At 41.6% G+C, this 17,177-nt stretch overlaps 1 protein-coding gene across 2 annotated transcripts in view; it reads left to right on the top strand.

Annotated features, from left to right (window-relative positions):
* Window positions 1–17,177, top strand: part of PAX5 (paired box 5) — a 168,370-nt gene that overhangs the window by 123,535 nt on the left and 27,658 nt on the right. For both annotated transcript variants that reach the window (XM_062599434.1, XM_062599435.1), the window contains exon 8: window positions 4,726–4,827. In XM_062599434.1, the coding sequence (XP_062455418.1) occupies window positions 4,726–4,827 (102 nt within the window). The remainder of the gene's footprint in view (window positions 1–4,725; window positions 4,828–17,177) is intronic.

The raw sequence follows: 17,177 nt of genomic DNA, 5'->3' as shown, positions 1-17,177 counted from the left end.
ACTTACTTTTTGCTGCAAAAGAATGTTAGAGTTCTCCAAAGTGCTGGGTGATGAGGTCACCGGGTTCATAGAGACTCAGTGTCCCATAAAACTGGTTGGTTGGATGTACTACTGCCTTTCAGAGATGTAACTTTTACTGGTGATGTCAGGCTTTTGCCCTGCAGCCTGTTCATGGACTAGATCCTTGTAATGGTCTACAATCTATGGATATATAGCATTAACAACGTCCAGTATGTCTTTGGGGCTAGATGATTTGTCCTGGTACACATCAGTTGAATACATGGCTGTCAAGCCTATTTCATCATGCAAGTCAAATATGAATCTGATGTTGATTACAAGGCACATTGCCTCCTGATTTGTTTGATCCTAGACATGAAACAAGTTGTTTATTCCTGGTCAGCCATAGTAGATCTTCCATTTTAGTTGAATTTCCTTCTCTAAGAAGAGCGGAGCAAAGATGTCACTAAGAAGAAAAGGTACATGTCCTTAAGCAAAGATTCAGATAATCTGAGGTCCATTTCCACTTAATTCATTGTTCATGGCTGAGTAATAGTGATATCATTAGACCAGATATGCCAACAGCAGCTGTTGCCTTTGGATGGTGTAGATACGTACAGTTCCTGCCCCACACCAAGTTTTTCTGTGCATACAGCCTATTTCAGCATCCTTCTGCCATATGAGGAGGAGAAGTGATATAGACATATGTATGACAAGTTTCAGATTTTTAAAGGCATAATGATAGAGAAAAATACAGGCAATAGCTGCATGACTGCTCTTCCTGTTCTTGCCTTGTTCTAGCCCTACTGGTGAATGTTATTCCTAGAAGGCTTTGTGCTGAAAACAAAACAGGCTTTTTAGGACAGAGGAGCATGAAATAAAGAACACAGGTGTCCATCTCCTTCAACTAATTTGTCTGAGACTGGAGAATGCAAGGTTTTACTTTTTTATTAATCTCTTCTGTTAGTTCTGCCTACTGCTGATTTCAAATCACATTCTTATTACAGATGGGGTTTATTGGGGCATTTCACAGATTTCTGTTGACTTAGCAGACACTCTAATTTTTCCTGACTGTCTAGTAGCGAAAGAGAAAGCTGAGATTCAAGTAGTGAACTGAGGTTGAGAGAGGGTGAGTTATACCAAATCCTTCCAAGTTTAGCTGTTCTTCCTTTCTTGTAGAAGATGAGCTAATTCCCTCAGGTTCACATTGTCCCCAGACTTCCAGGGACAAAGAGGTCTGAGTGAACTATACATGTTGTCTGATACTGTGAGAATGTCAAGAATCTGTGCTGTGCACTGCTACATTTGAGCTACATTTTCCGGGTTGCAGCAGCAAAAAGCTGCAATGGATTTTGTGGGGAAGTACTTGCCATTTTACAAATGTGAAATGAATGCAGTATCTCTATCTCATCTTTGTATCACTTAGACCTTCAAAAGAGATAGTCAGTCAACACATTAGCAATGTGGCAGGTGGTTACTAACTGCACCTGCCTGGTGGAAAGGTCATTTCTGATTAGTGGACTGATTTAACACCTAACCTTGATGAGGGCCTCCAAAATGCTGGGCACATCTGCATGGCATACTTTATTATCATTACTGTGATAACATGCTATCTATAGGAATTCCACCATTTTCGGTTGTGGACAGAGACATCAGAGCAAATGTCAGGGTATAAGAAAGATTTCTGTTTCAGATACGTAGTTACTCCCCATGAGTAGGGGGAGGGAATTTTGTTTCCTATGATCTAATTCAGGTAGATAATGACCTTTTGCATTCCACGGACTGTAGAGATGATATAAGCAAATTTTAATTTTGTATGGGAGATATGAAAACTGAGCAGTGATGGGGAGAGCATTTTAATTTAAAAAAGCCATTTTCTGTCTGAACTTAATAATTAGATTTCACGTTGTCCTTCCGTAAAGGATCTTGCTTCTCTTTAAATATGGTGTGAAAATTAATCAATTGTTTTGAACTTCAGGATGCAGGTGCACCACAAATATTCTGTAGGGAGGGCTGGAGAAGTACAGGGAACATCCTGATTAGTTGGTACAGAGCGCAAAGAAGGTGGGACATAGGCTAAGAATCTGCACACACAGATCTCTTATCTGATGGAAGGGGGTGGTGAGAGGAAGCGGCCTTTAGTGATAATGACCCAGGAGGAGTAGAAGGGTGCAATAACCCATTTTACAGTGTTTCATCTCATCAAATGATGTTTAATTTCTTTGATAATAATGAAAATAGAATTTTAAAATTTCATTCTAGGTCAATTCAAAGTGAAACCATTAGTCAAAAATTCTACAACCAAGAAATGAAAAAAAAATATTCTGGTTCATGTGAAGGTGTTTAATTTCAACCTAAAATTTCATTCTCTTGAAGCTCTTAAGACTTTAAAAATCCTTAAAATTAAATTTCTAAGCAAAACATTTGAATATCAAAATATGTAGATTTCTTTTTGTCGGTGCCACTAAAATCAACAAAGTCTTAGAGTATGTCTTGTTGATTTGAAACATTGCATTTTGATGAAGAACTTTTCATTCAGAGTTATTTGCCTGACTCTCTGAGGGACTGGACCTAGTTTTGAAGACTATAAACTTTGCTGGGCTTTTTGTGCACTGTGTCCTTGCCTCTGTGTTAGTTCGTCAGGCTTATGACGGGTGAGTTTCACTTCAGTCCTTATCTCTTGGATTTTCTTACCCAAACTAGGCAGTGCTGACTACAATATGTGGTCATATAGCTCATGGACAGGAGCACTGCAGCAACAGCAAAGGTGGCACTGTGCTAACCACACATGCAATCTTCACTTCCATGATCCTGATGTGGACACACACAGATTTGAGAGGTGGAGGCACCAAGGCAACAAGTGTGTATTTAAGATAAGAGAACAGGAGCTCTCTTCTGCATTTGTAAGAGGGAAATGGGTGCAGGCAAAATCCAGCAGAGGAGCTCTGCCTTTTAGCTAACCAGAGATGAAGTCGACAGTTGAAATACATACTTAGTTTCTTAGCTAATTAACCTTAATCGGCTAGCCCGTGTCTCTGTCTTTGAGTTCGCAATTTGGCTAAGGATATGCTGTGAGGGTCTCATCAGTTCTCGCACACTTAGTCTCTTCCTCCCCTTTAGATGGAAAGGTGCAAAATCCAGTGATGGAAATCGTGCCCAGCTTAGCCTCTTGCAGATACTACTTAGCAGACTGGTTTACACAGCCAGAGGTACCACCTTTTACCAAGATAGAGATTCAGATTTTCTGACTGAAAGGTGGAGGCATGAGCAAATCATGTGGTACGCACTACTACAGGAAAGCAGTGAGTATGTCCAGCTAAAGGCCCTCCTTGGTCTCCCTAGACATTACCATATATAGGAATGAACTTTGAAAGCAACTTATACGTGAATAAATTATTTATCTAAGTATGCACTGGTCATCCACAGAGCTTAGGGACATATCCCCATAGTTCTTTCAAACTGAATGAGTGTATTGATCTCCAAGAGGATCTGTCATCCAGTGCTCAGGCCATCCAGGAGAAGGCCATTGGGTTAAATCCAGGATTCCACTCTTTAATGAAAGGCTATCCAGGTTGGATTCTTCCCAGTGGGATTCAAAGGCGTATTCATCATTTCTGCTAGGTTTCTTGTGTAAGTGTGAAGTGACGAACTACAACAGATAGAAATCTGCTGCATCTGCTGCAGGCTGTGAAAAGGGTTAGCCTTGGGGATCTGAATTGTGGGAGGCATAGTCTGGACTTTTGTAATATATTTTGTAAACCGTTTTATTTGTGGCTCTTAGCTTTGTTTGGCTGGCAGCTATGTGTTCCGGGTAGAGTTGAAGAGTGTAGCCTGAAGAGAGTGGCCTGGGAGGACTCCTCAGTTCTTTGGTCAAGGTGCATACGCTCATCAAATCCAGATTACAAATTAGAGTGAGAAATAGATACCCCATTTCCTGCTTTCTGCAGCCTTATTTCAGTGGGAGGACTATGGGGACTGAGTTGGGGAACATACTCCAAAAAGGGAATTGAAGATAAGTCTGGCTAAATCTAGATGATGAGACAACCAGAACCTCTGGTAAACAGAAAAGAGCTGTTAAGAGCTTAAGTCTCACGGGAAGAATGCAAAAAGTCAATATTATGCCTTGAATAAAATTATAGACTTCTGACATCTAAGTAAAAAATGCTCTGTCAGTCTGCAACTTTGTGATACAGACTCCGTTTTTCCTGGAGACACCCCCCCACGCCCCTATTTTTAAACTGACTTCAAGTCCCATTTTTTTAATGCTATCTTTAATAATAGATAAAAATAATGTCCTGCACTTAATTCAGAAGACCTTTGCAAACCATCACTCTGTGCACTGGAGATTTGATTTTCTACAGGACTTTCTAGGAGAATGCCATTAAAGTCACTGTCATTTCCCATTTTTCTGTTTCTGACTTTACAAGCTTGAGCATCAGAGAAACTTGGGAATAGGAAGGGAACAGCCAGAGTTCAAACCGGTGTGTTTTTCTGTCTGTAGATCTGTGTTCTTCCTCCTTCTTTCTCTCACCTTGTCAGAGCTATATGGCAGCTTATAGAAAAAATAAAATTGTCCCTCCTTTCCCTGCCAAGCTAAAAATCCCACTTTTGTATTCACAGTGCAGTTATGACAAATGCATGGCTGTGTTCTGAGTGCTCTGGGAGATGTAAAAGCATGTTCAGTTGTTCTGAATACTCACATGGTGATTTGTTGGTTTGATTTCTCAGGTCGTGAATTGGCAAGCACAACCCTCCCAGGATACCCTCCTCATGTCCCCCCTGCTGGACAGGGCAGCTACTCCGCTCCAACGCTGACGGGAATGGTGCCTGGTGAGTTTTCAAAAAGGAAAAAAAAAAAAAAAACAAAAAACAGACAATATTTCAGAAAGAAAGCTTAGCACTTTATGCACGTTGTGCACTGATGCCAGCACAAGACGGAAATTACAGTGATGAAAGGAGAAGAGGAGACGTAAAGCAGTCTTAGGTGAAGAAAGGCTGGGCTCCCCAGTACTGAAGATAATCTAACCTTTTGGCTACTGAAGCAAATTACTTGCTCTGGGATGCTCAAAAAGCCTCCAGCCTCCCTTTTGTGAAGCTTGGGGGTACTTTGATTTTGGACTGTGTCAGATTTTTCCCTTTTATCATAAGCATTGCTATAACCCACCTCTTTTCTCTGAATGTGTCGTGTCTCCCTGTGCTGTGTTTCAGTTACGAGGTTGCTGGCAGCTGGTGGCTAGGTGTAGCCTAAAATGTCCCAGTGCAAAATTGTGGCAATCCAGATTACTCCTGGGAGATACAGAATTTTTCTCAGGACGTTTCCTGTTTATTTATGTGACTCTGTTATTCCCTTCTCCCTTCTGAGGCTTGCGGTAAGAAATGAGAGGTGGCAAACGCTGGCGTGTGGGAAATGCGTCCTTGCGCTGTCAGCCTGAACTGAGGGTACCTGGATCTTGAAGCAGGCAGAACGAGGTCTGCGTGAACATTACGTGATCTGTGTGTTACCACGACCTGTGGGTCTGTAATGATCTGTGATCAGATGGTGATATCATGATGCTGGTAGAGAGCAACTAGTGGGTCCGTACCAGTGGGAGGACTCGGTTGTCTTCACCCTTACCTGAGCACTGGATGGCAGATCCTCTTGGAAATCAACACATTTCCTTCAGTTTGAAAGAACTATGGGGGTATGCTCCTAAGCTCTGTGGCCTTTGATAGGAACCTGACAGACACAGCTGTTTACTAGGGAAAGCGATATTCTGAGGCCCCTCAAAAAACCACCAAATCATTAATCTAGCCCCTAGTATCATGTGATTTAAAAAGTAATCATAACTTGAGCATTCCCCTGTTACTTTCCAAGGCTTTAAGGATTTTTGAACCAGACCTTCCGGATTCAGCAAGGTTAGAGAGTTACTTAAAAAGAAAAAAAATGGAATTTCATATTTAATCATATGACTGTAGAAGGTGGTGATTTAGAAAAAAAATAAGAAAGAGGTTATCAGTCTTGATTATGTTCTATATATTCTCTTCTACCAGTTTGCTGAGGAATTAAGAAAAAAAATAGTCATTTTAAGTGTATATTGGAGTTAAAAACTAGCTGTAGAAATTAGGTCATAGGTTATGTAGAAACTAATTTTTACCTACAAAATGTTGTCTGGGGAAGAATCGTTGTAAGGGTTCTAGATGCAGTTACATAAAGTAGCATAAAAAGTGAACACCTGAAAGCAAAACTTTTTTGAAGAGAATTTGAGGTTTGACTGTTATTTTACTCTTTCTCACAGACACACATATATATGCTGTTATTGGTAAACCTTTACACGTCAAATCCTCAGGTAGATCTCTCTTACTTCAATGCCCTAGACAACTGCTTATATGAGTTAAAGATTTGAGTTTGCATTCACTTTGTAGAATGATGCATGTTGCGATTATGCTTAGAAGATTAAGAACACCAAAATAAGTAGTCAGTCCTATCAGTTTTAGGTTAACTATGAAGGATGAATGAGTAAAAATTCTGTCACTGAACAAAAAGAATGGGTGACTAGGGCAAGCCATGATAAATAATTCTCCTTTGATAAGATATGAACTTGATGCAGACTCTAACTTCACAAAGAGTTAACTTCTTTTCCATTCCTCTGAACTCATTTCCTCCAAGACTGCAGCTGATCCTGTTGTAATATTGACAGCAAGGTTTTGCAGTGTCAGTCCTCCATGTCTTCAGCAGAGGTGTGGCTAGTCAAAGTGGTCTTTGGGCTGTGTACCTGTGGGCTTCTCTCAGCTGCTGAGGACTGGTAGTCTCTGTTCCTGGACAAGGCACCTCTTCCTCTGAACCTCCACTGATAGCCCAGGTCTTCTGTGTCCAGTGAAGGAAGCTGTCCTTTTCTTGGTGGAGGCCAAGTACTGAAAGCTTTGCCCAAAGGCTTTGTAAAACATTGAATAACAGTGAATGCTGTAACATATAACATTCTGAGCAGGCCCAATCTTGGAAACTATGATTCTGGTGACTGTGACAAATCTATGCCTTTGACTCTGAAGTCTTCTCTAATATAGCTGTCATGAAGGCAAAACATTCCAAATAAAAAACTGGGTCATGGCTGGTTCCCAGGTGATAAGAAGGGAATAGCTTTGACAAGACCTGTTGTTTAGAGTGTGCTGCATACTTTCAGAAATCAGGACCAGCTGAGCAATCAGAAATGACCAAGATTAATAATACCAGCTTGTAATTACAGCAGATAACTGTGTAGGTAGCAGAATGGCAAAAACATTACTGGTTTGAAACCTTAAAATGTCTAAACCAAGCACACTCTTACCAAGTCTCCTTGCCCTTATCAGCTTTGCAGAGGTGAGCCAGAGATCCTCTCCCCTCAGTCCTCCTCTCTTGCTTTGTCCGTCCTGGGGCTAGCTCACCTTACTGATGCTTTGTGCCTCTTCCTTATTTAAGGTTCATCTCTCTGGTGAAGTGGCAGCTAAGGACGAGTACTGGGAGAGGGGGAGTCACAAGGGAAGGTCAGGCCTCCCCTGGGATCTAGGCCAGACCACTGATACTTTTAACTTAAAAAAAACCCTTGAGTGAATTTGATACATAGCCCCCAGTGAAGGTGACTATTTCGAGGCTTTTAAAAGCTTTGTGACAATTTCACCTTCTTTCAGAGAGCATTTCATTGAAAACCTGTCTGTGAGCCCCAGTCCCTTCCCCAGTTAAGGGAAATACTTGTACTTCCTTCTTTCTTGGGGTGCTGGAGATTAAACACATTAGCAGTCACAAAGTGTTCAGAAATACCTGACAGAGCAGCGTGGTAGAACTGTAGAAACACAGAGCTTGGCATAGCTTAGCAAGAGGAAATACAGTGAGGATTCAGTGATATGGACTCATTTGAGCTGATTTTCCTGGATAATGGATATTATTTTTAACTACACATAGACTTGTGTGACCCATTATATTGATTAACTGCACTGTTCCCCTCACCGGTTCCTTTAATAACAACCTTCTGCTCCAGCTAGTGTGAAGGTCAGGCGCAATTCCTTTAGGTTGTCCTTCTCATTTAAGTGAGAATTTGCTAACTAGCATCCAAAATACCTTCTCAGTCCTCACTTGCCTCTTGTCATTTGCAGGACCAGTTTCAGAAGCATGTTGGGAAAATCGCCACTGCCTCTTATGTGTTGGCTCAGAAATAGCTGACTGATAAAGTCTGGTATCAGGGACACATCTTTGTGTTCTAAAATGGCCAAACTGTTGTGCCCTAGAATATATGCAGGCAGAATATTTATTTCACCAGTTCTCAAGGATTTGCTTCACAGCCTGCCAGTTTCTTCTCACTTTCCAGAGCATCTCCTAAAAATGTGCTTCTTTGATAAGACATGTAATTGTTAGCCATGAGTTACTGCTCATAATTAAGTAATTGTGTGAGTTAAGTGCTTAGAGGCGTGGTAGAAATGTACACATGATAAGACATGATGTTTTGTTGCATGCCCATTCCTCTTGACTTTGTTTATGCTACTGCAAATAACCAGGTCCCCAGTAACATTCTTGATATTTTTAAGAAATGCATGCATGCAGGGAAAGGGAAACCTTGCTGCTTGGGAGTTTCCAGCAGGGAACAGGAGCCATGTGGATTTGGCTTCTTGCTCTATTCTTGTGTCTTCTCTAACATCCATGCCTTTCTATGTGAATGGGAAAGGCTTCTTCCCTATTCCTGTCAGCCTATACTCCTTTTCCTCTCCAGCAAGGATGAACAGGGGAATATTATCTCAGTACACCTCTGTGCCTGGCAGAAAAACCCTGATGTATACTCTTAGATTTCCTCCTTTTCTTCTTTGCAAATCCTGGGCCTTAAAGCATCCACAGGGAATTTCCTTTTTCGTGTGGCTCATGAAGCCACATCTTGGCTCAGAGAAAGAATTAATCAATTTTCTCGGAAGAAAAAAATGATCAAATACATTACTTCAGTTTCAGTCTAGAGCTGTACAAAATGAAAGCTAATAGGATTGAGACTCCCACATGCACTGCTCCTCTGTTGGTTTCTGGCACAATTGGTACTGGCTGCTGCATTTCAATGGCTGTCAGTTCTAGAAAAGTGGCTAATGAAGAGCGAACCAAAAAGCATGGCCGTTTCAGCATATCATACAGTCCTCTGATGGCACAGGGCAGAGCACGCAAATGTGGCACATGGACACACAGCGCACAGGGGTAGGGCTGGCAGGAGCCAAGCAGGCAGCTGTTGCAGCGGCTGAGATGCTTAGAGCAGCTGGACTGGAGTAACTTCTTTATTGCCCAGGGATCTAGATCCCTGACCTTGGAAATGTCAACCGTTTGAGAGACTTAGACTAGTGGTTTGTCATTCATCAGAATGTATCACTGCTTAGTTTAACTTTACTAATGTTCCTATCCCCAAAGCTTTGTGGGCTCCAATTAAGAGTTCTCGAAGAAAGTGAAATTTTCTCCTTGGTAGACTGACCACTTTGAAGGACAAGTTCAAATGAAGAATGTTCTGACTGGTCAACAGCCTTTGGCTTGTGCTAAAGCACCGCCAAGTTCTTCAGTGTGCCTACATCATGATGCACTGCCCTGGTGAACCCGGACTCCTAGGAGAAATTGTTCTGCATTGTGTTCTGACAGCTGAGTATTAGCGGAGCTTTACGCTGCTGCGGCCAGGAACTGTGGCTCTGTTGCTTAAATCTGTACAACTCATTTCTCTCTTCCTGAAAGATGGAGTGCTTCTCCACTGCTGACAAGCAAATTAGGGTCAATAGCTGACAACTATTGAAGTCACTTGGATGTCTGGCAGGGATTTCAAAAGATGTTGGTTCGACCTGTTTGATATTCTGGCCTTACAGTAAGTCCAACTGTGGGTATTTCGTGAACATCACAGCTTCTGTGAGGTCTACTAAGTGGGAACAAAAGGAGTAACAAAGTCGCAAGTCGCCCCACCTCCCCAGCTTCACTCTTTGAAGATGACCTGCTGGCTTTGGTCTTTGATTCAGCCAAAATCAGTGTCAGTAAGACTTCAGACCACCATAAAATGTTAAATAACAGACTTCTGCATCTTGCAGAAAGAGCACATTTTCCCCTGCTCTTTACAAGTCTTGTGTGTTATGATCTGACCAATAGAAAGCAGAGTGAAGAATACTGAATTCTTTCATGTAGCACATGCTATTTTCATTACAGCAGGAACCTACCAGTGAGAATACATTTGCTCTGTACTTGCACTCCTATATACTTACGTGAAAGCACTGGAGGTTGTTTGGATGACTTTGTGAAAAGTGCTCGGTTCTTGTTCCAAGTAGCAAGTTTTGAGGAAATGCTTGTAAATTGCTAAACAAAGGAAATGTGGGCCTGATGCTGAATGCAAGGGTGAATCTGTGAGAGCAGAAACATATAAGATTGAGGTACTAAATGTCTTTTCCGTTTAGTCTTCACTAGCAAGGTGTCCCAGGCCTCTGTGTTTAAAAGCAGGATTTAAGAAAGAGAAGAGCTATCGGCACTAGATGAGGATTGTGTTAGAGATTAAAGAACAAGACCCAGAGTACTGCAGGGGGCAAACCTGGGACCTGTCCTGCTTAATATCTTTATCAATGGCCTTCAAGGGGCAATGGAGCACACTCTTTCCAAGTTTGCAGATTGTACCAAAATATGGGGTGCTGTCAAAATGCCTGAGGTCCCTTCCAACCTAAATTATCCTATCATCCTATGAGTCTATGTTTTGATTATCGCACCACTGAAAATAGACCACAGAATTAGAAATTCGTATGCTTCTGTCTCATAGTAATAACAGTCATGAAGACAATGAACCTCTAAAAGAAGGAAGGAGCACTGGAACAGGTTACCCAGAGAGGCTGTGGAGTCTCCTTCTCTGGACATGGCCCTGTGCAACGGGCTAGAGGTGACTCTTCTTGAGCAGTGGAGTTGGATGAGGTGATCCCCAGAAGTCCCTTCCAATCTCAACCATTCTGTAATTCTCTGATTCTGTGAGGAAGATAAGTTTTCCTCTGGAAATCAGTTGTGCTAGCAGTGCGTGCAGAGTGCACAAATGTGATAACTCTGACCTAGACTGGAAGCACTTTTATATAAGATAATATATCATCCACAGAGGCAGGAGGGAGCAGCTAGGGCACAGGACAGTGTCTAATATTTATAGAGAGACCTTGAGAAGTTGCCCTCCACATTTCTTCTTCCACTTATGGCTACAGTCTCACCCACCTCCAGTCCCAGCAGACCACTGCTCTTGAGATCATTCACCTGGGTTATTGTGTGTTCCTGTGCTTTGTGACTGAACCTGTGTGGGTCAGCTCTTCCTTTGGGAGGTCAGAATTGAAAGAGGGTCAAACATAAAATTAGTAACTTGATATGAGTGACTTCACTGTTCCTGCATTTATTCGAAGCAAGGAAAAGATCTGTAGCTTCCCTGTAGCATCTGTTGTATGAAATGATAGGATCCTCAGATCAACCACTCTAAGCTGTCCTAACCATCCTGCATTCTTGGCCTATGGATAGCGACAACTCTTCATACTGAGCAACTCTGGAAGAATTTGCCCAAAAGGGACATTTCTTTTTTATCCTCATTGCACAGTGCCTTATGCTCTGAAGCATGAGAATATATATCCCTTATAAATGTTGATTTTTTCTAACGTAACTCTCTGAATGTTCTCATTATCTGTTCAGAGGTTTAACCACTACTGCTTCCTACTAAATCCTTGCTACCAGTACTACCTCCAAGTAGTAAATTCCACAGGTTAATGATGTGCAATATGTAGAAATGATGGTTTCATTTTGATATTATTGCTATTGTTTGTTCATACTTGAGCAGGAGGGTTGGACTAGGGCTGGACTAGAGCTGATCTCCAGAGGTCCATTTCAACCTCAACCATTCTGTGATTCTGTGATGCTGTGATGACAGCCCTTACAGTGGCTAGTCGTAGTGGGGCAGAGGGAAATGTGGGGAACTGTGCCAGGGCTGCAGCTTGTAATCCTGCTTTAAAGATTAGCAGCTCAGGAGCTCAGAAAACTGAAAAAGGATTTACCAGACTGCAGCAGCCTCATGATGAAGGCCTGACATGTCTGCCTAGACCTCTTACACACAGCATTTTGAAACATAAGTGCTTCTTTCTTTTGTGATTATTTTACATATACTGATTCCTTCACTTAAATAGCCCTCGGGTTAGCTCTGAGACTTGGTAGCAATGTGAGTTTTGCTGTGTGCAGAAAAGAGAGTGGAAGTTTGCCCTGGAACTACAGTTAGCCTCCTGCACCTCATCCCTGTTCTTGCTCTCTTTACTCCTAAAGGCCCCCATTTCTGCCTCTGATTTTATGGGGTAACCAGAGGGAGCAGGCAGGGCTCACTTGCGACAGTTCTCCTAAAAGAATACTGTTCTCTGTCTGCAGGATGGAAATGGTAATTCCTTATGATGGGGAGGTGACCCAGAAACAGTTAGCAGGGAGGAGGACAATCGCGCCCCAGTCTTCTCTTCCACAGCCTATCTGATATGCACTTTCTGCCTCCTGGGTGCACCTCTGAGCCATTTCCACTTCCTTGTCGGCTCGGAGTAGACAGTAGGTCATGGTTCTATTCACACTCCCAAAAGAGTGAGAGTAAGGGGACAGGTTGGGCTGGAGAGTACAGTATGTTCATGCTTGAGAAAACCATTTGTACTTCAGGGCTTAGAGTGTTCACTTGCCCATACTATGAATCTTCTATTACTATAATTTAATTGGAAAAAGATTATATTTAAATACTGATGCTTATTCATTTAAATATTTATTCCAGTTCTTGTTTTAGAGGTGCTCAGACAACAGCCCTTGCGACTCTCTGTTTTTTAAGTCTTTTTTTTTCCTACTTTTCCCTTCTGCTCTTCTTTGGGGAGGAATTCTTAGCTCATCTCTCATGTCTTCCTTTCCACTGGACTGTCATTCACATTGTCCTCCTGGGGCTCTGAGCACAGGGTGACAGGAAAGGGTAGACTGTCTGGAATAGAGATGCTGAAAATATAGTCATTAATGGGACTCTTGAAACCCAGATGTCCTTTCTGAACACCGGTAATTTGTTTTTAATGAAAAACCATGCAGTGACCCTGAACAAATGAATTTCCTTTATATGAAGTCTATGTGTAATTATCCGACTAAAGGGACCTGAAAACAGTGTCATTCAAAATGGGGCTTTAGGAAAAAAAAAAAAGCATAAAAATAATAATGGTGCCATTAACAACATTTTATTTAAAAGAAGATGTTAGTTCTAACACATAAAACAGAAAAGGATGATGTTCAGAAACCAGGTGTGTAGTTTTCCAAAGAACTTTTTCCTGTAATTAGCTACAAAAACTGTGTATGGGTTAGATACTAATGCAGAGAGAGAACTTAGATTGTATTAGTTCTCCCTGTTTAGGCTATTTGTCTGACCTAAGCCTGCAGGGGAAAACAGCCTCTCTCCCAACCACCTTGAAACAGAATGTATAGCAACTTCTGTATAAAGTACAGAGATATAACTATTGTATCACAGCTGGGATCAAAAAGGCAAGTATTAAGATTTAGTAGGTTCTAAATAAAGCCTTTAGGGATTGTTTGTTTTATTTTATTTTCCCTAGGGAGCCTGAAGATTTTAGTCAAGGTTATTATCATGAGTTTATGTTATTTATTCTGGTTTTGCGTACAGACACTGCCTCCGTCAAAGTTTTGTGATAACATTTTGTAATCTCCTGACATGGAGCAGTAAATATTTGAAAGCAAGCTAGCTGGGAGGTAAAACACTTAGAAGTAGAGACTGAGAAAGAAAATTACAGTATGTAGCACAGTAGAGGGAGTCAGGTCAAGAAAACCTAAACCACGTTTTCTTCTGATTTACAGCATAAGGCTAAAAATTTTTGGTAACTGAAAGGACTCTTGATTTAGACCTGTAAATCAAGTGAGAGGAAAATCAGGCTTTTAATTTAAAAAAAAAAAGCTTAATATTCCCCTGTGAAAAGTTTGTAAAATCTCCATGAAATCCAAAGATGATTTCTAAATCTATTAACTATCTCATCTGCTTTGTGCTCTGATTTGTGTCAGGGAATCTTTTCTCTGTTCTGATTATGATCACTTGTTTGTGCCAGTATCATGACTTTTTGCAGCTTCAGTATGAAGCGGGCCTTACTATATTTCTATTACTAGTATCTACTCCCACTACAGATGTTGTTAATAATATTAACATATATGAGGACGAGGACTAGGTCTGCAACACGGTGATGAGATGAACCATCTTTCTCATTCATCTCCCGACTTTATTGACATGACTCAACTACTCATGTTCAGCATTGGGAAGCAACTTATGGACATGATGGCCACTTCCCCACCACTGCCCTGGCCCTGAGCGTTCCTATGATCTTGCGTTTGGAAGTCTAATTTGTGTTCACTTCTGAGAGGTGAAGGCTACCCCAACCTCTGCTTTGTAGAGCCAAGTCTGACCTAAAGGTAGCAGGTGACAAGGGAAGGTTCCCATTGGCATCAGTGGGTTTTGGACTAGCCTCTGTGTCACTAGATGCTGCTGCTTGTGTGGTACAGCAGTGCATCTGCGAGCTTGTCTTGCCTCCTACGGCTGCAACCTTTGTGTGTATCCAGCTATCTCAGGCAGCTGTTGATGTTTAGCTGATGCTAAAAATTCAACTACAGAACACAGAGCAAGTGACAAAACTCAATGGCAATATCAACAAGCTTAGCACCTGCATATGGTCAGTCTTAAAACAAAAAGAGGCAGATTTTCTTCATATTCTGCACTCAGGAATATCTCTTATGGGAGGTACTATCTGTAAAGTCTTTAGGGGCCAGCACATGGCTTTTCCTCTTGCTGCTGAAGGAGTACGCAGTGTTGCTTGCACGTTCAGGCTGAAATTCTAACACTGCTGAGGTTCATGGCAAGGTGCTTTTGGTATTGAGGCCACTCCAGGCCTCTCATACCCTGACTCTCAGCCTGAGAATCCACTGGTCTGATGCTCTCAGGTGTGAGTGTGGTGCCACTTGACAGAAGAGGGATCTTTATGCACTCAGCTCCTGTGGGGGATGAGATCCTTGGCTTTCCATGACAGGTGGAAGCACACTGGAACAGTGGCTGCTTCTGAAAACTCTTAATGAACCAGAAACCTGTATGCTTCCACGTGCCCTCCTGTCCAGCCCAACAGGCCAGGACTGTTAGGGGTCAAAATAAGAATGTTTAACAATGCATTTTATCACACCCTGAAAGGCCAGATTGTTTCAGAAAAGCATATAAAATCTGGATCATTCATTTTTACTGTTAATCTTCTACAACATAGATGGATTTTGATCGGGCAGAGGGAGTGTCCTGAGAAATCTGTTGTGTTTTCTCTGAGCAGCTGGAAATCTACATTCCAGACTGTGCACTTGGATAGCTTTCCTGAAATTAGTCTGTGGCTGCCTGAGGATCTTGTCTTCATTCATGAACGAGCTCACAGTTCATTCTATGAATGTCATGCAGCTCGAATCCGGTCATCATCCAGAACTCCTCAGAAAAATGCACATTCCTCCAGATGCACAGAAAACTGTTTCAGTGTCCACCACTAAAACTAGATGAACCACTTCAAAGGATAGAAAGTACTGACATTTGGTACAGGGGCGTGTGTCTTTTTCTGGTATTTTTTTTTTTTTTTAAATCACGGGTAAGACTATAAAGGTCTCTCTCTACTCTACTGTAATCTTAAAATACAAATCCTAGGAAAGGTTCTTTGCAAATCATGAAACAAGTAATGTGCCATTGCAAATGTCTTAGGGCAATACTATATTGCAAATAAACTGATTCCTTTCATTAATAATGAAGCAGTTAAATGTTTTTCCACTACTCTTGTGTATCATGAACAAGTGGCCACTAGTATCGTGGAAGCCTAACAAAACATATTGGTGTTCATCGTTCAGGAAAATAATTACTGCACTTGCATAGCAGACAGATAAAAAGTTTGTATTAATTTCAATATGATGTTGTCAGATATTATTTCATTATATCGATTTAGAAATTATGTTGGAGAGAGTAAGAAAGTGAAATGTTTGAACAGGAAAAGCCAACAGTCTCTAGCTCTGCTGTTCCCAAATATGTCTCTTTCTTACAGACCAGACTCTCAGCTGGGTTCAATTAATCTAGACCCGCTGACTTTCAAGGCACTTTCCTGCTTTACACCAGCTGAGAATGTATTCCCAAGTGTTTAACGTATGATCGAGCTAGTCTAGTCTTCTGTACTGGTTTACTTTGTGCCAACCGTATTTTCCTCCCCCTCCCTGAAACGTTATGCATATCTAAACACAAGTAAGCAAGGCAAAGTGTGTATAAACAAAAGCTTCCATATTTAGAAGTGAGGAGAAGGAGGAAAACATATTGTATTGCTCCACTCTTCAGAAATTTCTATGCATTTGTAATAACAAAATTACCATAATTTGCTCGTTAACGCAGCTAGATCAGTCAAGCATTGTTCCAAACAAGCAGAGGCTGCTTTTTGCTCTAGGTCTGCCAGTGAGTTAAGCACAGGGAGAATTAGCATGCAAATAGCCCTAATTCGGCAGTCAAGCTGTCAGATTTACATTCAGTTGCTTGTTTCGTTTGAAATCCCTGACAGGAGCGGCTTATGCAATCCCACCCTCAAGTGGATCCAGCCAGAAGAGGCACCAAGGGGGCACTTCCTGAGTGACAGTTTGGCTAGTTTCAGTCAAATAGATCAGTCACATCACCTGGTAACAGTGTACAGCTACTCCGGGGGGCCTGCAGGGATGGGGAAGATATGGGGGGTTATGGTTTCCAGCCTGACCTGGCCACCAAAACTTTCCCCACCCCATTAAAAGCTTGCAACACAGAGCTTCAGGCTCCTGCAGGTAACTAAACAATTTCTTTGAAATGCTGCCTTTAGGGTAAAGGAGTGTATCAAATGGTTTTTATATTCAGATATTGATTTTCAAGGTAAGCCACTGCTTGCTGGAAAAAGACTTCTTGCTGAGGAGTGTTTAATGTTGATGGACAAAAGCCAGTCTTTATAATCATTTCTTCTTGTACTTTGCCTGAGACTCCCAGCTCGTTTGTGTTTATTGAACTCATGTAGCATAGCTGTAGAGGCTGTAATGCTGGACAAAACAAACAGCACACCATGGTTGGCAGAACTTGGCTATTCTGTGCAAGTACATGTCTTCTACTTTATTCCAGAGTCATCTGCTGCCAGTACAAAATGAGAAG

This window comes from Rhea pennata, chromosome Z (genome assembly GCF_028389875.1).
Source record: "Rhea pennata isolate bPtePen1 chromosome Z, bPtePen1.pri, whole genome shotgun sequence".
Classification (NCBI taxonomy): domain Eukaryota; kingdom Metazoa; phylum Chordata; class Aves; order Rheiformes; family Rheidae; genus Rhea; species Rhea pennata.
The sequence above is the reverse complement of the archived record's forward strand: the minus strand, read 5'-3'. Positions and strand labels throughout refer to the sequence as shown.